Source organism: Saccopteryx bilineata, chromosome 1, assembly GCF_036850765.1.
Source record: "Saccopteryx bilineata isolate mSacBil1 chromosome 1, mSacBil1_pri_phased_curated, whole genome shotgun sequence".
Taxonomy (NCBI): Eukaryota; Metazoa; Chordata; class Mammalia; order Chiroptera; family Emballonuridae; genus Saccopteryx; species Saccopteryx bilineata.
Genome location: NC_089490.1, coordinates 133598098 through 133620754, shown reverse-complemented (window position 1 = coordinate 133620754; position 22657 = coordinate 133598098). Strand labels below are relative to the sequence as shown.

The 22657-nt window shown below is 38.2% G+C and overlaps 1 protein-coding gene across 7 annotated transcripts in view; it reads left to right on the top strand.

Moving 5' to 3' along the window:
• Nucleotides 1–21347, top strand: part of CDCA2 (cell division cycle associated 2) — a 54850-nt gene extending 33503 nt beyond the window's left edge. For 6 of the 7 annotated variants that reach the window (XM_066267148.1, XM_066267166.1, XM_066267186.1 and 3 more), the window contains exons 14-15: nt 15481–15649; nt 18086–21347. In XM_066267148.1, coding sequence (XP_066123245.1) covers nt 15481–15649; nt 18086–19200 — 1284 coding nt within the window. In that variant the 3' untranslated portion in view covers nt 19201–21347. The remainder of the gene's footprint in view (nt 1–15480; nt 15650–18085) is intronic. The other variant, XM_066267195.1, reaches the window with a different exon arrangement.
• Nucleotides 21348–22657: the final 1310 nt, after the last annotated feature.

The following is a 22657-nucleotide window of genomic DNA, read 5'->3' as shown; positions in this document are numbered from 1 at the left end:
AACACATGTTTTAAAAGTTGGTGCAAGAAATGCAAGTGTGAATTCAAATGTAACCAATGAAAGAACCAAAACTAACTGTGGAGGAAGGGTTAGTTTAAGAGAGCACTGGTCTCATCGTTTATGGCGGTAATTAGTGGAGTTTTATACTGTGTTGAATGCTTGAAATGTTCTAAGAATAGATCTCACACACAAAACAAATGGTCACTGTTAACTGTGAGGTGATGGATCTGTTTATTAACTTGATTGTAATCATTTTATAATGTACATGTATATTAAATGATGTACACCTTTTTTAAAAAGTATGCGCAACCTAAGTATATACAGTTTCTATCTATCAGACTTCAATAAAACTGAAAAAAATATGAAAGTAAATAAAATGGCTAACTTAGAAGTAGTTTTAGAATTCCTAAGATTGAATTTCTTTATAACCTATAAATGGACAAAGTTGCCAAAACATGGCTCAAAACCCAGAAACTGAGGTCAAGTATTGGTCAATTTCACTCCATTTGACCAAACAACATGGAGAATGCACAGGAAAAAAACTGTAAGAAAATTTAAGAAACAAAGGGGAAACATGGGTAAAGTATTTTTAATTCATATCAAACACAAAGGATTAAGATCACTAATACTAAAAAACTTCTAAATTGAGTAAAATGTGAACAACTTGAGAAAAATTTCCAAGATATTTTTTAAAGTTCACAAAATTGAAATAAAAATAGCCCTCAAACATGAAAACAATGTTCAGCGTTGTTTATCATAAGAAAAGTACATTGAGATGCCATTTCTTACCATTTTAGATAAAGAAAAATCGAAAAGTCTTACAGCGTGCTCTTCTTGCGAGGCAGGTGGTCAGAGGCACACTCATACATTTCTCTGGTGCTGCAGATCTCTGTGAAGGCAGCTTGGCAGAATCGAGACAAATTAAATATTCATTTACCTTTTGACCCAGCAGTCCCATGTCTAGGAAATCATCACAAAGATTCAAAGACAAAAAGGCATTGTGCAAAGTATTTAATGTGGTACTCTTTGTAAAGCCAAAGACTATAAACCAACCAAATGTCTCACAGTAAGGCTGGTGAATGGACTGTGGCATGTTCACAAAGTGAGAATTTTGTAGCAGTAAAAAATGGTGAAGAGCCTGACCTGTGGTGGCGCAGTGGATAAAGCGTCGACCTGGAAATGCTGAGGTCGCTGGTTCGAAACCCTGGGCTTGCCTGGTCAAGGCACATATGGGAGTTGATGCTTCCAGCTCCTCCCCCATCTCTCTCTCTCTCTCTCTCTCTCTCTCTCTCTCTCTCTATGTCTCTCTCTCTCTCTCCTCTCTAAAAATGAATAAATAAAATAAAAATTAAAATAAAAAAAAATGGTGAAGAAAAATTACAAATCCTACGGTGGAACAATGCTAGGAAGTACTATTAAGTGAAAAAAATAAGCTGTAAAATGATGTGTATAGTAAGCTACCTGGTAGGGGATGAACTAGCTAGCTACCCCAAGAATTCTCACTTTGAAGCCCTAACCTCTACTACCAGGGAATGTGACTATATTTGGAGCTAGGGCCTTTAAAGGGATAATTAACTAAAAATGAGACCCATAGAATGTCCCTAATCCACTCTGACTGCTGCCCTTTTATGAAGATATAAAAAGAGACGCTAGGAGCACACCAACAGGTAGAAGCCTGTGAAGGGGCAGCAGGAGGGCAGCCGTCTGTGTACCAGTGAGAGGCCTCAGAGGAAACTGGCTCTGCCAGCACCTTGATCTTGGGCTTTCAGCTTCCAGAATTGTGAGAAAATAATGCCATTTAAGCCACCTGAAGTGTGGTATTTTGTTAATGGCACCTAATATGGCAAACTAATATACTACCTCTTTAAGAAAGTGAGGAACATTAAAAATAATATAAATATGTTTATGGTGACAATGAAGTCTTAATTAAAAGTAAGAGAATAGTCAAAGACTAATAAAAACTGGTTCCCTACAGGGAGAGGCGACAGGAGGAATAGGAAAAAGTGAAAACTAGATTTCCTCGAATGTTTTACCTTTTGACATTGAACCATGTAAATGTTTGTGCATGGCTATCAGACACATATCAAATTAGGAAAAAGAACAATCCCTAAAAATTGAAAACAGTCAAGTTATCTAACTGTATATCAAGATGGTTGCTTAATCTCAAAGAATTTTTTTAAACTTAAAAATATGAAAAATCCCAGTGGGATATAGCCTAAGGTCAAAAGTATCTGCAAAGAAGGCTCAACCACTCTGAAGCACGCATACTGACAGAAATTAAATCCTGAATAAAGAAAATGAGCAGTTTTTTAAACTCATTAGGAATCAAGACTTTTCACTATAAGGCAAAAAAAAATTTTTTTAATCAAATTCAAAACCTTGCTAGACAAAGTGGGAATGGAAGGTGTCAGTATGAAGTCATGTTTTTTCCTTTAAAGTAATATTTTCACTCTTTTTAAAAATGTATTGCGTTTGAGTGTGTACCTTAGTGCTTAGACAGTCATGTACTTTACATATTTCCAGTACCCCATCTGGTGCCATTTTCTTGCGCTGTTGATAAAGTTTAGAAATGAGCATCTCAGGTACTTACTAGATGCCATCTGTAAATACCATTCTCAACTGAAAGGGGTCAGGGTTCCTTAGTAAGATCTGTGTTCTGATTTACAACCACAAGTGTGGTAGGCAGTGAACTCGAGTCTGTCCTCACAGTATGCAAGCAAGGAAGCTTAAACTGCTAGGACATCCAGACGGGGCTGCACTGACCAAGAGTGAGGGAGTGTGACCATCAGAAATAATGGTTGTAATAGAGTGAAACTAACATGCAACATGAAAAACTTAAGTTCATAACAGTTAAAAAATAACAACAAACTTGATTGCCACCTTAGCTGTCTAGGGCAGTGGTCCCCAAACCCCGGGCCGCAGACCGGTACCAGTCCGTGGGCCATTTGGTACCGGTCCGTAGAGAAAGAATAAGTAACTTACATTATTTCCATTTTATTTATATTTAAGTTTGAACGATGTTTTATTTTTTAGATTTTTTTAAAAGATTTTATTTATTCATTTTTTAGAGAGAGGAAGTGCAGAGAGAGAGACAGAAAGAGAGAAGGGAAAGGAGCAGAAAGCATCAACTCCCATATGTGCCTTGACTAGGCAAGCCCTGGGTTTTGAACTAGCAATCTCAGTATTCCAGATTGACGCTTTACCCACTGTGCCACCACAGGTCAGGCGATGTTTTATTTTTTTTAAATGACCAGATTCCCTTTGTTACATCTGTCTAAGACTCACTTTTGACGCTTGTCTCGGTCACGTGATACATTTATCTGTCCCACCCTAAAGGCCGGTCCATGAAAATATTTTCTGACATTAAACTGGTCCATGGCCCAAAAAAGGTTTGGGACCAGTGGTCTAGGGCATCAACTAATTTTTCTAAAAATTAGAAAAGCCAGAGAACTCTATTTTAGGTAAATACTTGATGAGGAATTTCTGCTAAGTAAAAAGACACATTCATGCCTTGGTGGTGCAGTGGCTAGAGTTTCAACTATATTATTATAGATATATATTATTTAGACTATATTTATATAGATATATGTATCTAACTCAAACCTAGATCTAATCAACCTTAGATCTAATGACCAGTTTATAGTAAGTACAGGGGAGGAGGAAGGTAAAGATGTTACAGTGAGCCAAATTTAGAGTTCGGCTAATTCTGTGGGATAGATGCCTCAATTTATTCACCAAATAAATGGCAAGAGTTAAAAATGAAGGAACCACAGGTGTGAAGAGGTCTATCAACCAAATGGAATGAGTGGAGACCTTATTGGGGTCCTGATTTGAATAATCTAAAAAGATGTTTATGGACCACTTGGAGAACTTTGAATTCTGACAAAAGTGTTAGGGGAAATTGTCATTATGGTTTTTGTATTTAAACGTTCCATTTTAAGATAAATTTAGAAATGCATGCTGTTGTACAAAGAATTAGATCCCAACTACCCTGTACCTAGTGTTTCCTGGTGGTGCTGGTGACACCTTGCAAAACTATTGTACAATATCACAATAGTAAAACATCAAAATACAGTCAAGATATAGGACATGTGGCCACAAAGCTCTCCCCTTTTGTCCTGAAGAATGTTACTTTACACACACTATGTAACCTTTTGGGTGTGACTTTTTTTTCACTGGGCAGATTTGCTCAGAATTTGTGTGCATCAATAATTTTTGGCCTGACCAGGCAGTGGTGCAATGGATAGAGTGTTGGACTGGGATGTGGAGGACCCAGGTTCAAGACCCCGAGGTCGCATGCTTGATTGCGGGCTTATCTGGTTTGAGCAAGGCTTACCAGCTTGAGCCCAAGGTTGCTGGCTTGAGTAAGGGATCACTCTTTCTGCTGTAGCCACCCAGTCAAGGCACGTATGAGAGAGCAATCAGTGAACAACTAAGGAGCTGCAACAAAGAATTGATGTTTCTCATCTCTCTCCCTTCCTGTCTGTCTGTCCCTATCTGTCCCTCTATCTGACTCTCTCTGTCACAAAAAAGAAAAAAAAAATTTTGTTGTTGTTGAGTAATGTTTGTTATAAAAACAGGTAATTTTGCAATATATATATATATATATATATAAAATGATTACATTGTGTGCTTTAAACTTATATGTTATATGTCATTTATATCTCAAAGCTGGAAAATAAACTCCATTATAAAAGAGGAAAAAAAATCAAAGTATAATGTCAGGTAATAAAATGTTTCATTTTATTGTAGAAAAAAGGAGCCCTTACCTCTTAGAGATACTATAGAATTTTAAGATAAAATGATGCAATGTCTGGGACATGCTTTAAAACAGGGGTCTCAAACTCGCGGCCGTGCGGCCCGCCCACCAATTTTGTGCGGCCTGCAGACTAATCAGACTTCGTGGATTAATCTGCGGGCCAGTCTGCAGGCCGCGAGTTTGAGACCCCTGCTTTAAAACAACCTAGGGGGGGGGATTTATAAATGAATCTTAATTTCAGTATGTTGGTGATTATTGAAGATAGTTGATGCTTACATGGGGCTCAATATACTATTCTACGTTTTGTGTATTTGACATTTTCTAGTATATATAAAAAGTTAAAAATATAACAATATGGGCCCCTTATTTAAAGAGGCCCTTTAACTTATTATTTAAATAGAGCTACTTTAACTGAAAATGGAACCACTAAATAGTGGATAAGGAAGTGCATGCTTTTCATCACAAGCTTTCCTGTACAATTTGATTTGTTGCCCAGTAAATCTTTTATTTTAATAGTTTTATTTAGACAATTTTAACGGGGTGACATTGGTCAACCAGAGCACCTAGATTTAGAGAAAACATCTCCAGATCATTTTGACATTTGATTATGTTGTATACCCAAAACCCAAAGTCAAATCGTCGTCCATCACCCTTCATTTGGTTTTCTTTTTGCCCCTCCCCTCCCATCACCCCCTTCCTCTTTTCCCTTCCCCTCCCCATGGTAACCACCACACTCTTATCTATGTCCATGAGTCTCATTTTTGTGTCCCACTTATGTATGGAATCATACAGTTCTTAGTTTTTTCTGATTTACTTATTTCACTCATATAATGTTATCAAGGTCCATCCACGTTGTTGTAAATGATCCGATGTCATCATTTCTTATGGCTGAGTAGTATTCCATAGTATATATGTACCACATCTTCTTTATCCAGTCTTCTATTGAAGGGCTTTTTGGTTGTTTCCGTGTCTTGGCCACTGTGTACAATGCTGCGATGAACATGGGGCTGCATGTATCTTTACGTATCAATGATGTTGAGTTTTGGGGGTATATACCCAGTAAAGGGATTGCTGGGTCATATGACAGTTCTATTCTTAATTTCTTGAGGAACCATCATACTTTCTTCCATAGTGGTTGTACTAATTTACTTTCCCACCAACAGTGGATGAGGGTTCCTTTTTCTCCACAGCCTCTTCAACACTTGTTATTACCTGTCTTGTTGATAATAGCTAATCTAACAGGTGTGAGGTGGTATCTCATTGTAGTTTTAATTTGCATTTCTCTAATAGCTAGTGAAGATGAGCATCTTTTCATAAATCTATTGGTTATTTCTATTTCTTCTTGGGAGAAGTGTCTGTTCATGTCCACTTCCCATTTTTTTATTGGACTGTTTGCTTGTTTGTTGTTGAATTTTGTGCGTTTTTTATATATTTTGGATATTAGCCCCTTATCTGAGCTCTTGTTTGAAAATATCATCTCTCATTTAGTTGGCTGTCTGTTTTGTTGTCAGTTTCTTTTGCTTTGCAAAAGTTTCTTAGTCTGATGTAGTCCCATTCATTTATCTTTGCCTTTACTTCCCTTGCCTTTGGAGTCAAATTCATAAAACGTTCTTTATGGCCAAGGTCCATGAGTTTAGTACCTATGTTTTCTATGTATTTTAGGTCTTTGATCCATTTTGAATTAATTTTTGTGTAGTCGAGTTTCACTCTTTGCACTTGGCATTCCAGTTTTCCCAGCAGCATTTATTGAAGAGGCTTTCTTTTCTTCATTGTGTGTTTTTGGCTCCTTTATCAAAGATGATTTGACCATATATATGTGGTTTTATTTCTGGGCTCTTTATTCTATTCCATTGGTCTAAGTGTCTATTTTTCTGCCAATACCATGCTGTTTTGATTATTGTGGCTTTGTGGTATAATTTGAAGTCAGATATTGTAATGCCCCCAGCTTCATTTTTTTTCCTTAGGATTACTTTGGCTATTTGGGGTTTTCTATGGTGCCATATAACCCGATGATTTTTTGTTGCATTTCTTTAAAAAATTACATTGGGATTTTGATGGGAATTGCATTAAATTTGTATATTGCTTTGGGTAATATGGTCATTTTAACTATATTTATTCTTCCTATCCAAGAACAAGGAATATTTTCCATTTCATTGTATCTTTTTTGATTTTCTTTAACAATGCTTTGTAGTTTTCATTATATATAAAGGTCTTTTACATTCTTTGTTATGTTTATTCGTAGGTTTGTTTGTTTTTTGCGACCGTAAAAGGGATTATTTTTTTGAGTTCATTTTCTGAAGTTTCATTGTTGGCATATAAGAAAACAATAGACTTCTGTATGTTAATTTTGTATCCTGCGACCTTACTGTATTGGTTTATTGTTTCTAATAGTCTTTCTGTGGAGTCTTTAGGGTTTTCTATGTACAGGATCATATCATCTGCAAAAAGTGAAACCTTTACTTCTTTTCCAATATGAATGCCTTTCATTTCTTTCTCTTATCTGATTGCTCTGGCTAGAACTTCCAGCACTACGTTGAATAGGAGTGGAGAGAGTGGGCAACCTTGTCTTGTTCCTGATTTTAGAAGAAAAGTTTTCAGTTTTTTGCCATTTAATATGATGTTAGCTGATGGTTTGTCATAAATAGCCTTTATTATGTTGATATATTTTCCTTGTATACCCATTTTGTTGAGTGTTTTAAACATAAAAGGATGTATTTTATCAAATGCCTTTTCTGCATCTATTGATAGGATCATTGGTTTTGTTGATATGGTGTATTATATTAATTGTTTTATGTATGTTGAACCATCCTTGTGATTCTGGGATGAATCCCACTTGATCATGATGTGTGGGGTTTTTTAATGTATTGTTGTATTCGGTTTGCTAGTATTTTGTTTAGGATTTTTGCATCTGTATTTATTAGAAGTATTGGTCTGTAATTTTCTTTTTTTGTGTTGTTCTTGCCAGGATTTGGTATGAGGGTTATGTTGATCTTTATAAAATGTGTTTGGAGGTATTGCTTCTTCAATTTTTTGGAAGACTTTGAGTAGTATAGTAACCAAATCTTCTTTGAATGTTTGATAGAATTCACTAGTATAGCTGTCTAGCCCAAGACGTTTTATTTTTGGGGAGGTTTTTGATAGTTGTTTCTATTTTCTCCCTACTTATAGGTCTGTTTAGGCTTTCCACTTCATTATGATTTAGTCTAGGAAGATTGTATTGTTCTGGGAATTTATCCGTTTTTCTAGATTGTTAAATTTGGTGGCATATAGTTTTTCATACTATTCTACAGTAATCCTCTGTATATCTATGATTTCTTTTTCAGTCTGGACTTTGTTTTTGAGTTCTTTCTCTTTTTTCCTTAGTGAGTCTGCCAAGGGTTTTTCAATTTTGGTGATCTTTTCAAAGAAACAGCTCCTTGTTGTCTTGATTCTTTCAATAGTTTTTCTGTTCTCTATTTCATTTATTTCTACTCTGATTTTTATTATTTCCTTTCTTCTGCTTGTATTGGGTTGTCTTTGTTCTTTTTTTCCTAGTTCCTTAAGATGCGATGTTAAGTTGTTTACCTGGGCTCTCTCCTATTTTTTCATATAGGCCTGTAGTAATATGAACTACCCTCTTACTGCTTTTGCTGCATCCCAGAGATTCTGATATTTTGTGTTGTCATTTTTTATTTCTTTGTATATATCTTTTGATCTCTGCTTTTATTACTTCTTTGACCCAGTCATTTTATAGAAATATTAGTACATTGTTTGATTTCCACATTTTTGTGGGTCTGTTTACTTTTTTTGTTGTTGTTTACTTTTTTTTGAGGTTGAATTCTAGTTTCAAAGCTCTATTGTCAGAGAATATGCTTGGTATAATTTCAGTCTTTCTGAATTTGTTGGTGTTAATTTTGTGGCCCAACATATGGTCAATTCTTGAGAATGTATTATGTACATTGGAGAAAAATGTATACTCTGACCTTTTGGGATGAAATGTCCTGTAGATGTCTATCATATCCAATTGTTCTGGTGTTTCGTTTAAGGCCAATATTTCTTTATTAATTTTCTGTTTGGATGAACGATCTAGAGCCGTCAGTGGTGTATTCAGGTCTCCAAATATGATTGTATTTTTGTCGGTTTTTATTTTTAGATCAGTTAGTAGATGTCATATACTTTGGTGCTCCTTGGTTTGGTGCATATATGTTAAGAAATGTTATGTCTTCTTGATTTAATGTCCCCTTTATCATTATGAAATGACCATTGTCTCTGATTACCTTTGTTGTCTTGTAGTCAGCATTACTAGATATGAGTATGGCTATACCTGCTTTTCTTTGGATATTATTTGCTTGGAGAATCATTTTCCAGCCTTTCACTTTGAGTCTGTTTTTATCCTTGTAGCTTAGATATGTTTCTTGAAGGCAGCTTACAGTTGGATTTTTTTTTTGATCCACTCTGCTACTCTGTGTCTTTTTATTGGTGAGTTCAATCCATTTATGTTTAATGTAATTATTGACAGTTGAGGGTTTCTTACTGCCATTTTATATAATGCTTTCTAATAGCTTTGTGTCTTGTTTGGTTCTTCTCTTTTGTTTTTCTGTCATTTATTTTTGTTTGGTTGTATTCCATACTTCTTTCCTCTGTTTCTTATATTTTTAAGCTATGTGTTTTCATTAGTGTTATTTTCAGGGGTGGTTACCATTAGGTAATTAAAAAGATATGTATCATATTCATTGTAGTCCATTATCTCATGAGTGCTTCTGCACTACATTCTCCTTTGTTACCACTAATTTTTGTCTTCTCTCTTTTTTTGTTTTTGTTGTCACAGACGATTCTTGTTTTTATTGTGATCTTGTTGGAGCTTTTACTTGTGATTTTGTTTTGTTTTATTCTTTGTATCTGGTTGGATAGCCCCCTTTAGTTTTTCTTGTAGTGCGAGTTTTCTGGTGATAAATTCACTCATCTTCTCTATATCTGTGAATGTTTTTATTTCCCCTTCATATTTGAAGGATAGCTTTGATGGATATAGTATTTTCAGCTGGAAGTTCCTCTTTTTCAGTACTTTAAATATTGGGTCCACTCTGTTCTGGCTTGCAGAGTTTCTGCTGAGAAATCTAATGATAACCTAATGGGCCTTCCTTTACATGTTGTAGTCTTCTTTTTTTTGGCTGCCTTGAGGATTTTTTCTGTCATTGGTTTGTGATAATTTCATTATGATGTGCCTTGGAGTAGGTCTGTTTGGGTTAAGGTAACTTGGTATTCTGTTTGCTTCTTAGATATAAGGGTCTATTTTTTTCCACAGGCTTGGGAAATTCTTATCAATTATTTGTTTAAATATGTTCTCCATTCTTTTTTCTTTCCTCGTTCTGATGTACCCATTATTCTTATATTGCTCTTTCTGATGGATTCAGACAATTCTTGTAGGGCTTTCTTCTTTTTTTTTTAATTCATGAGTCTCTCTCCTCTTCTCTCTGTAGTGTCTCTAGTTGCCTGTATTTTATGCCACTGATTCTCTCCTCTGTCTGGCCTGTTATATTAGCTAAGCTTGTCACCTCATTTTTCAGTTCATGCATTGAGGTTTTCATCTCTGTTTGGTTTCTTTTTATAGTTTAAATTTCCTTGATGAAGTATTCTTTTTGTTCATTAAATTGTTTTTTGAGCTCACTAAATTGCCTTCTAGAGCTTTCTTATATTTCACTGAGTATTTTTAGGATTTTAATTTTGAATTCCCTGGGTTTTTTTTTGAAGGTTTCCACGTAATTGGAATTTTTTTTCTATAGCTTTTTCATATCTGCCAGAGCTGTGTCTTTGTCTTTTGTATTCATGATATTTGATTTTTTTTCTTAGTGGCATTTGAGAGTGGTATTGTTAATAATACTAATAAGAGATCATAAGAAAAGAAAAGAAAAGTTGAAAAAATACAGTGAAAAAATGAAAATTCTATAATGATAAGTGGAATAAAAGCTACACAGAACAAGGAGCAGGAACTGAGGAGAGTTCCTCATTTCACTAAAGAGAGAAAAATAGTCAAAAACAGGCAAAATGCTACAAAGAAAAATGTGAGTTCAAAATATAATAATTTGCTCATAAATGATCGGATGAGAGCAAAAGAAAGAAAAAAAGGAGAAGAAACAAGAAGGGAGAATAAAGAGACAGAAAGAACAAGCAGGAAACAAAATACAAAACAGAAAGAAAAAAAAACAAGTAAAGGTTTCTAAAATGAAACCCTCACAACTAACAAGAATGAAAAATGTAACAACTATGGATAATGCAGTTCAAAAGGAAAATAATAAAAAAAGAAAAGGAAGTAAAAATGAGAAAAAGCATTAAAATTTTTAAAATTTTTTTCCTTGTTTTGAGAGGTAGCTTCTTCCTTCTTTTCAGCAGGTGGCGCTCTACTATGAGTTTTGCCCATGTGGCCTCTTGGGCAGAGGTCTGTTGGTGTGTTGCTGTGACAATGACGCAGGTTGGGCCTCAGTCCAGTTGGCAGGCAGGGCTTGTTAGGGCTTTGGAACTGTATAGCTCTAGCAATGGTAGTCTGTTTTCCAGGCGCCTCTCCTCAAGTCCCTCCTACTGGAGCTATCAGCCTGGTGACTCACTGTGGGGTCCACCTCAGCCACTGTCCTCATTCATAGCAAGGGAATCTATGCATAGCCAGGTCCCCCCCCCCTCCCCAGCGCCACTCAAAGCAGAGTTCTGGGGAAGCAGTGGCAACCAGAGCCACCAGCAAGAGCAGGCAGGGCTGGGCACAGACAAGGACCAAGTACCCTCTGGCACTTGGCAAAATTCTATGGCTGATGGGCATATCTAGCATGCCTCATTGCACTGTGGTTTTAATCTCCAGGGGGTTTTCCTGCTTGTGCTGCTTGGTAGACCGTGACAAGCCACGTGTGTGTTTAGCTCCCATGACTCCAGCAATGCACACAGACAGTTGTAGCCCCTGCTCAGGCACCCAGTGCAGGCAGTCTCAGGCCAAGCATCTTGGCTATGGGCACCCGGCACTGGAGACCTGGAGCCAGGAGTGTCCAAAGATGCCGGTGCTCATGCAGGTGCCTAGTGATACTCTCAGGTTAAGCGCTCCAGTCCCTGCGTGTATCCTGTGCTGGAGACCGTGGAGCCGGGAGTGCACAAAGACACTGGTGCTCACGCAGGTGTCCAACATTGTTAATCTTGCACTAAGCACTTTGGCCTGTGCACGCGCCCGCTCGCTCCCTTGCCGGTGATTGTGGAGCTGGGAATGCACAAAGATGCTGGGGCCGGCCTACGTGGGTACCCTCTGCTGGTAACTTTAGGTGGATTCCACCGACTGTGTGAATGCCGTCCCCCCTACCCCCCCCCAATCTCAGGCAGAGCTGGTGTGATCTTTCTTTTGTTTGGATGCCTACCCTAACTCAGCTCTATCCCCACTAGTTCAGTCTCTCCTGTTCGCTGGGCTCCAAACAAAAGTGCCCCTACCTCAGATCAGTGCGGAAAGCGAAATGCCCTGCCCTCCGTCTTATATATTCAGCCACTTTTTCACCCAATCATACCTTTGTTTGGTGTGTGTAAATTTCAGGTGCTTCTAAGGTTTTTTTCTCTGTGTTTAGTTGTTGAATTTGTTGAAATTTCAAGGGGAGAGACCGGGAGTACCCCTCACCGCCATTTCTCTGACTTTATTCCTGTGATTGGTTTGCACACTGGAAAGGGCATTGCAAGGTGGGAGAGCTGCCCAGTAAATCTTGATGGTAGAAATAAAAGATAAGCTTTAGTTCTGTTGCACGAGAGGCAATATCAGTGATTCTGGAGGAAATGGAATCACTCTAAGGGTCGTACATTCAGTTGTTCTTTGCTCCAAGTCATGAACCAACCTAACCATTTCTAGGCCACTTGCCTTCCCTAGGTTTCCAATCACATGTGGCCTCTTTTGTTTATTACCATATAAGTAAGGTTTTTCTATTGGCTTAAATTCAGGTTTTGTTAAAGTCCTAGCCTTTGCAGATTGCAAAGGCAATTGCATGGGCAATATACTATAAATGGGTTTTCATGGCAGACAACAGATGCTTTAATCTTTCTATTTGGGTGGTATCCTTTTCTTGGCGCACAACCATGGATATTAATCTTTCATGATATTTAGCAAATTTTATGAAGTTTAATTGTACCTTTTTTTCTCTTACATTTATCCATCTGTCCGTGTTTGCTGAGGAGCCAGTATGTACTAGGCGCTGTTGCAAGTGTTGGTGATGCCTTAGACAAAGATTTTCAGAATCCTGCTAGAAGGTGGTTTTCCCTACATATGAAACTATTTTAGAGGTGATAACGTTGGGCACAGTATATTAACTGACCATGTAGGGCCTATGTCATATAGTAAATAATACCAAGAGTATCATTTTTTATGTTGAAAGTATTTCCCCCATTACAGTCCTCAAAGTAGTAGGAAGGAACTTAAAAGAACAGGAGTAGCTAGCTCATTTATAATTCTTACTTAGATCAAGCCCTATCTGAACCATTTCACCTAAGGTAACTTATTTAATTCCAGTTCCATTGTGATTTCCATTTTGCAGATGTGATGAGAAGTAGCACAGAGAGGTGGGTTAATTGCCTGCAGTTACAGCAGTTAAGTGGCAGAGTCAGGATTTATTTTTATTTTTTATTTTTTTTATTACAGAGACAGAGAGTCAGAGAGAGGGATAGACAGACAGGAACGGAGATATGAGAAGCATCAATCATTAGTTTTTCGTTATGACATCTTCATTGTTCATTGACTGCTTTCTTATATGCGCCCTGACCGCGGGCCTTCAGCAGACTGAGTAACCCCTTGCTCAAGCCAGCGATCTTGGGCTCAAGCTGGTGAGCTTTTGCTCAAACCAGATGAGCCTGTACTCAAGCTGGTGACCTCGGGGTCTCAAACCTGGGTCCTCCGCATCCAAGTCCGATGCTCTATCCACTGCGCCACCACCTGGTCAGGCGGCAGAGTGAGGATATTAACAGAAGGCTTCTGGTACCAGAAGTCAAATACTTTTCTTCTGCAACTCATCCCTGGAGCCCGAGCTAGGATTTTCTCTTGCCTTCGTTTTCCCAGCTGTTCCATATTGAACAGAAATTCCATGAAAAAAGATTTCATGGAAAAATATTTAACCCAGCATTTTCCAAATGTACATAGAGATTATTTATACTGAGAACTTTTAACAGAATTTAATGTTAAATGTATATGGTAAATCAGCAAGAGGAACATTCATCTTGTACTATTATAAAATTATTTTTCCATGAATGTTTTGTTTCATTTTTATAGGATCTCTGTAGATAATCTCAAGGGCCACTTATGTTCTCTTGAAAATCATTCGCTCTCTCACACCATCCGTTTCTATGCTGTCGTCACACCATTTCTGAAATGGGACGTCACTTGTTACTCTCTTGTGGTTCAGGCTCCAGCTGGCTTCCTTAGCTTCAACAGCCACCGGTTGCGCATGCGTCCACCACGTCACTGCTGCATGCAGCTCTTGTCGTGCGGCCCACTCAACTCTGGGGGGCGCTGCTCTCTCCTCTGGAAAGCCCTTCTGCAGCAGCAGCAGTCCATGCTCAGCCTAAACAACTTTTGCGTGTTTGAGACTTAACTTAGACATTACATTTTCTGTGGAGTGCGCCTCCCGCGGACCAGGTACCCATCTTCTCGGTCTTTGCAGAGTCTGCCGTGGTCTGTATTACTATTACTTACCATTAGACTGGGAGCTCCCAGAAATCACATACAGTATGTTTATGTTTCATACCTAGCAAGTTATTACCTGCACATAGTGGTAACTATGTAAATGTGTGCATGGATTCTATTTTCTAAGAAGCATTGTTATTAAACACATGTTCTTTTCGCTAACCCAAAGTCTGATTCTCTCCAATATGATCACACTGAATATGTTTCTTTTTTGCTCATAATCTATTCTTCCAATACAGTATTTGAGTTTTCCTCAAGGTTTTTTCCGTATGAAACTTTTTCTTAAACTGGAACATTAGTTCTCAGTTACTGAAATAGCAGTCAGAATTAAATTTAATACTTCATTCCAGCTATTATTAAAGCAGTCTTCAGATTTTATAGAAACCTGCATGATTTCTATCAGTGTTTACCAACCTTTGTCCCTGATCTTCTTGTGCTCGTTAAAGATCCATTTTATATTGACCTATTTATTTTAATTTTTTTGAACTCTTCTGTTGTTTGGATCAGCTCAGCTCACCTTATGTTCTTTTCAGATTTTATGTACACACCTCTTGTTTCTGTACCCAAATCCTCATCTGGAAGCGGCCTCCCATAGCTTCCTGAAGACAGCTCCTTCCAGGTTAATCCGGAGTCAGTCCAACTACATCTTAGTGACAAGTATCTCATATCTTAAGTCCAGTCTCTCTAGCTCAGCAGTTCTCAACCTGTATATGTATTTTCCGATGGCTTTAGGCGACCCCTGTGTTTTGGTTGTTCGACTCCCGCCGGGGTTGTGACCCACAGGTTGAGAACTGCTGCTCTAGCTAATCTATTTTTGACTTATCCAGAGTTTATTTTGGGAAATGCTTTGTGGAAATACAGAACGTTATGCTACAATATGTCAATTGAGTTTTGCTGTGTATTTTATTTATGTAAGGCACCTAGCCCCCTACCCCAACTCAGATCTCTGAAATTTTAAATGAGATAACTAGTCTTAAGTGTTTCTATAGAAATTAAAGGGTCAAAATTCCATATGGTGCTACATCTTTCTCAGTTACAGTGTTTGAAAACATTTTCTCAGGTTTTAAAAAGCTGCCGAAAGAAAAAAGCAAAGAGAAAGAAAGATGTTCAGAACGTGTATGGGGAAAGAGACATTGCTTCCAAGAAGCCACTCCTGAGTCCCATTCCAGAGTTGCCTGAGGTGTCAGAGAGGTCACCCTTGGTCCCCAGCATCCACAGGACGTGCTCAGGTACTCTTGTCCTTGTCCTCATGCTTACTTTCTGTCTCTTCTCTTCTTTGTTGTGTTTCACTCACTCTCTTTTTCCCTTTGTCCCATTCACAGTGTCAGTTGCAACTAAATAAAAACAGAAACTTTTGATATTGCCGTGAGAATGTAAGGGAGCAGTGGTGTGTAACTACTAGGTCCCCTAGACCCTTTTTCAACTCCGAAGGGCACTCTGGACTCTCCCCTCAGAGAAATGCAGACTCTGATATTATATATCATTTTAAGGAAAATAATTGTTTTATATCCTGTTTCTTTTTCCTTTTTAAACCACTTTGTTAAAGTAAAATGAATTCTTTTGGGTGGTGTTGTCCATCATTAAAAATGAATGAGGTGTTTATTCAACACTAGATATATCTTACATGGGTTAAGACAACAATTTACTGACCTGTGCTTCAGTAGAGTTGGCATGACTGAGCGTCTTCTGTTGAATTCGATTACCTTGACAGCTTTGTTTAAAAGCAAAGATGAAGTTGCTTGATAGCCTGATTAGATAAAAATTAGATCGGAGTTGCATCCAGTTTGTAATGCCTAGGTTTCAAATTGACTAAATCATGCTACAAATAATATGAATATGTGTTCATCTGGTGTGTTAATTTTGTATAGAATCATTTTTAGAATAATTGCCTTTGTTAGTCATTCAGTGTTTATGGCCTGCATTCCCTTTGCAACATATTTTATAGGATTTATAGTAGGGTCAAGGAAGAATATGGTCCATGCCATTATAAACTCTTGGCTTCTTCCTGCTTCTTAATTTTGGGATAGCACAGAAGTTTAAACAAACACAGCACCACCCCATAGTCACACACAGGGTTCTCCAGCCCCAGGTCACCCTCGCCTTTTACATGGTCTGTCGTGGAGCAGGCTGGCCAACTCATCTCTTTTAATCTGGTCTATTGCTGCTGTCCTGTAAAATTTAGCTGTGCTGGCAGCCTTTTCAGGACCACCCTGCTCACATTACACCTTTCTACCTGGTTCATGATGATCTCTTCACCTCCATTCCCTGCAAGTTGCATTCCCCTTGAGACCAGAAACTAAGTCTTACTTTTATTATATCCACAATTCCTAAAGAGTTTTTCCTAAAGATGTTTAAAATAATGTTAATGTGTGTTTTCCATCTTGCTTTCTATTAGAGAATTTGTTTTTTAAAATGCCTGGAACATTTTTTTAAATCTATAAGCAATTGTTACAAGGATTTAAAGCAGTTCCTTCCCTCTCTTCCTCCCTCCCCTCCTCCCCCCTCCCTTCCCCCCTCCCTTCCTCCCTCCTTCCCTCCCTCCCTCCCTTTCTCCAAATTTTTCTCTCTTGCTGCCTCTAACCCTCTCCCCTACTTCCCTTTATTGTGTTAATTTCATGAACAATACATAAATGTGTTTTTAAAGTTGTATAAAAAGCCCAGTGACATATTAGTTGGGTGGCACTGAAACGACCCTATTCTGTGTTAATCTCTAGCTTTGCATGACATGATTTTAAGTACCCAAATCATAAATATTATACCTTTCAAATTGAAACATTATTTTTTAGATTTTTTTATTCAGCTTATGTTTTATATGTCTGCCAGTTTTGATTTTGTTTAGAACATTTTTATTACGTTTGACCAATCAAGTAAAAACTTTATTATCTGAGAGGACAAGAGAGATGGTATGTAATAGTACTGAGACTAAGAACACATAGGCTGTATTATGTAACTGAAAGATCTTCCTGTTGTTTTTTTCACCTATGATTGTATTCACCTACGAAGTCTCACAGTGTGCTGAGAACACATGACTGGTCCCACAGGGCATGCATTTCTTGGAGGATGGCTTTAGTCAGTGATCTAGGCACACAGGGGCAGACTTTCAGACTATTGAAACAAAGGTGGCTCTTTGAGAGTACAGTGCAGTTTATTTTAACTTTTTAACATAGGGCATAAGACCTGAGTGTCTTCAGGGAGTAAGTACCCTTCGAGCAAAGTCCTTAAATCCCCCAGAATTCCAGGTTTCCTTGTCTCTTGTTTCAGGAGAAACATTGATAGAGAAGTTTCAGAAGCAGTTGTGGCCCATTTTCTTTAATTCATTTTTATGCAAATGGGAAATGTAGCTGCCTTGTGCTAATTGACCTTGTGGTGTGGGAAGTACATTAGAATTGAGGAAGCAATTTCAGGTGCGATTCTGTTTTCCTGGTCTGAGGTCAGGTGCTTTATTAATTCATGCATTAACTGCATATTTTCTTAACTTGTCAGTTGGGGAAGCACTAAGCGAGAAAGGATGATGACAGGTAGGGCAAGTACAGTGGGACATGTTGAGCCGTTGTGATGTTTGAAAGCTTAAAACAGACCACCATCTGGCACCTGTGTTTGATTTGTTAAGGTTTATTTTTATGGTTACTTTTTAATTATGTACAAACTTATTTACATGCCCATAGTTGCTTTCAGTGCAAATGGTGAACTTGAAGAAATGAAGCTTCCTGGAAGGAAGAATGCTTTTCCTCAGAACTCAGAAGTTTTGCATATGAATCAGGAGTTGAGTAAAGATGATGTGTCTGAATTCTGCAGCTCTTACACGACAAGTTCTTTTTCACTTATTAACGCTACTCTTGAGCAGGACTCAAATAGAAATACTGTGGGAATTCACTCAGATAAAATTATCCCGAAAGCAGAAATGAGGTTGGAAAGTGAAAATGACCTAAAAACTGGGACCAAGAATGAAAACAGTCCTATTTCTTGTGCTTCTGTGACTGGAGAACCTGTGTTGTCAGATGGTCTGCTATCTGATTTTATGACGCAGTCCCAGGACTTTTCTGCTGCTGGTCAAAATATGGAAAACCTTTCTCAGAGGTTTAAAATTTCAGGAGGTAAAAAGTGTGAACAAGATGACTTTTTAGTAACGGCTGGAGAAAGGCTGCAGGCCACACGGTTGATGTCTGGCTTACAGAAAGAATGTGATTGTTCAGAAGGTGTCTTAACTGATGGGATAAAAGAAGAGAAAAGTCAAAGTGAGGATTTGGGAGGAAGTGGCAGTGGCCTGAGTTGTGGAGGGAAACATGGAAGGAGCCCTATGTGTAGGTCTGATGGTCAGAGTTCACACTTAGGGCACCAGGGAGTTCACCAGCTTTCCTACAGTGCCATAGAAATTAGTTTGGAAAATTCTGAACTGTATAAAGATCTGTCTGACTCTCTAGAGCAAAGCTTTCAGAGAACAAACAGGGAAACAAAAGTCAGACGCAGCACAAGGCTGCAGAAATATTTGGAAAGTGAAGGGCTTGTATGGATTTCACTTCCACTTCCTCCCACTTCCGGCCCTTCCCAAAGAACCAAAAGGAGAACAATGCATACATGTGACAGCAGAGGATTTGAAAGTATGTCTCCCAGAGAAAAAACTGTGTCTTTCAGACAAAAGGAGTGTGTACCCTACTCCACAGCACATCAGGAGAGCAGGGTGGGCTCTGCAGCCAGTTCTTCTGGTTTACCTGGGAAGAGAAGGAGGAGCTTTTGTACATCTGCGCTGGTGAACACTAAAGCTACTAAGTCAAAATGCTAAAACAGAAGCACCTTTTTCAACCAGAAGGAAGAAAGCTCTAAATGACATCAAGAGTGTTAGCCGTGTTGGAGGACTTCTGCAATGACCGGCATTTCCCGCAGAACATTTGGCAAGAGAAGGTAACTGTCCATGCTTACAAGATTCTTCCATCCCAGTTCCTGTTGTTTGTTCAGCTTCACTGCTTTAAAAGTTTCAAGTAAAATCCTGAGTTGAACCCGTTTTTTTTGTAGAAATAAATGAATTTCTTTATCATTCAAAAAGAAAATATTCTATTAAATATGACCTTCTCTTCCCAAATGGCAAATGCTTTTTATTAGTTTTGCTAAAAAGGATTGTTTTTAGACTCTATGTCTCTCAAGTTTTATTTTATGTTAGTGGATATTTACACCAAAGGTTTAGGGTCTGTTGTGTAAAAAAAAAAAAAAAAGCATCTTTTATAACAGCTGGATGAAAAGAGGGTTTTTTTTTAAACCAAATTGATATTATTAATGTAACTATGAAAATTGGAGGTTAATACAAGGTGGAAAGCTGTTTAAAAAGTGTGTTTTTATTTAAAGATACTACAAAACTGGTTAAAGTTTTAACAGTTATGGTAGATGAAAATTGTAAAACTTGTTTTCTCTTTGGGTTGGAGTTATGAGAAGCTTAAATGAATGACCTGCTTTATTTGTCTCAAATGAAATGTTTACTACTTCGATTAAAATCAGATCTTAACCAAAGGATTTCGGGACAGTGTTTCAGTGACCGGATGCAGGTTAAGGCAAAAGTAGTTTACAGTTGTTTGTATGGAAAATAATAAAATACAAGAATGAACTCCATGTTTAAACCCTCTTCTGCTTCACCCTGTATGATAAATCTGTCATTATAGAATGAAAATATAATTGATAAATAACTAATGTGAAAGAATTTGATCTTCAAATAAGATTCCTACATGCTTTGTGGCGTGAGAGGTGGATGATTGGTTTTGGGGGGAAATATAGCCGTTTAATTTGAAGACTTGTTTCCCGGATTATTCAAATTAGTCACAGGTGATTTGGGATTTACTGTGGTTCTTCTTAAAAAAATTTTTTTTGAATCCAAAAACTTATTAAAAGCAGCCCCAGACCTCAGAAAATGAGTTTACTAATGTGAAGCATCTCGGTAGGTTGCTGATTTTTTTTTAAACAAGGCATTTTCCAGCTGGTCTTAACTTGATTTCAAAATGTCAAGCACTGTCACTTGGCTCGGATTTCCTAGTCACGCCATAGCCATCTCTCCTATTGCCATTTTGGTAGGAGCAGTTTGAAAGTCTAAATTGTTATATACCGGGAATTTGTGAAGGTGCATATAAATCATGGGGTCATTAAACAATTGTCTGGAATCCTGTAAATCATAAAGTCTGCCTCTCAGCGATGCACAGACCTGTTAACAAATAGAGAGCCCTCTATAAATAACAGGGCAGGGTAGAGGGCTCCTGCGGAGGGAGCTGCCCCTCGGACAGAAGCCGGCTGTTCGGGCACCAGCGGGTCTGGGCCCCCTGCTGCAGAAGACTAATGCATTTCACAGTCGCAGTGGTCCTGGCTTCTTCTGCTGAAGGGTGGATTGTTGAAATTCTTTTTTATCTTCACACGTAAATTATTTATGGACTTTCCCCCCCCTTTTACAGTTTAGGGTGATGGGCAAATATATACCAATGAAAACAAACCACCGAAAAGAAGGGAAAAAAAAGAACTAATTAACTATATATAACACTTTTTGGTTTTAGCAATTGAAAAAAAAAACTCCGAGAAATGTAAGATATTTTCTCCTTTGTTTAACATGAAAGGTCAAAAAGTGATTATTTTCTCCCCTTTCAATTGTATGATGAGCTATAATCTCATTTGTCTTTCTTTACATTTTTAAAATTTCATGTGCTTTGTTTTATTCCTCAAAAAATGCTAATGAGGATGAGGGTAACACTTTGGTGTGTAGTTTTTTTTCACTTAATTTTCCCAATGTAAAGTTCTCATTTTCTAGCATCTACAGTTAAAAATACAGAGAAACTTTACAACTATTGTTGGTTTCACCGTGTTTCATTCAATGTGAAAATATTGTTGAAATCTGTAAAGAACAAACAGCCGTTTTTCCTAAAAAGATCAGCTCTAAGAAATTAAAGCAATATGAGTACTGTTTTATCCTTTACTTCTCATTTTGCATCATAATATTTGTGAAAAGTTAATGATTTCTGTATTTGATATGCTTGTTTTTAATGGTTTCTTTTCACTTGTGGTTCAATCAGAAACTTGGCCCCAGAAGAGTTTTTTCTGGCCTTCCCTTCTCACCGTGGTGCTGTCTTAGACCCTCTTCTGCAGAGTCGTGCTGGTTCCAGAAGGTGGCAGCATGGCATCCTTAGTGTTTCCTGTGCCTTCACTTTAAAGCCAGGGCAGCTCTTGCTGCTCGGTTACCTCCTTTCCTCATATATATATATTTTTTGCCTTTTTTTTTTTTTTTTTTTGCTCATTTTTATTACGGAAGTAATATGTGGCTATTGAATAAAGTAGAAAACAACATAAAATTAAAAACTTTCTCCCACCCCATGCAAGCACCCTACAGCCGCACCTTTCTTCCCCAGCTTTCTGAAATGCCAGCACAGTTAATCAGTGTGCTGCTGCCAGACCTGTGCCTGTGCAAACATGACTGTGGGATTTGTTGTTTTCTGATGGCATCACTATACGTGCCGTTCTGCACCTTGATTTCTTTATTCGGCAAAATGCCATGAGTATCCTTCAGTCTTAACGGAGCCCTAGTCTGCTCTTCAGTCTTTTAGAATTACATAATTTTGATATTTACAGTTTAGTCGTTTCTTTCCTAATGCATGCTACTTGTCTTCATGGTTTTGTTACTGAAAATTATTATTATTATTATTATTTTTTTTGTATTTTTCTGAAGCTGGAAACAGGGAGGCAGTCAGACAGACTCCTGCATGCGCCCGACCGGGATCCACCCGGCATGCCCTCCAGGGGGTGATGCTCTGCCCATCCAAGGCGTAGCTCTGCCGCAACCAGAGCCATTCTAGCGCCTGAGGCAGAGGCCACAGAGCCATCCCCAGCGCCCAGGCCATCTTTGCTCCAATGGAGCCTTGGCTGTGGGAGGAGGAGAGAGAGAGGAAGGAGAGGAGAAGGGGTGGAGAAGCAGATGGGCGCTTCTGTGTGCCCTGGCCGGGAATCGAACCCGGGACTTCTACACACCAGGCTGACGTTCTACCACTGAGCCAACCGGCCAGGGCTGGTACTGAAAATTATGCTGCACTGGGCTTGTGCGAAACTGTAAGGTAAATTCCTTGAAATTAAAATGGTTATGAAGTTCTTTTTTATGAATCACACCACACTGGTAAAGCCCTTTCGTCAAGGTTTCAGCCTCTTTGACTTCTTACTGTCCCACATGTTCATGCCACTTGGCTTCCATTCCCTCCCACCGCTCCCCCCACCCCCCACCCCGG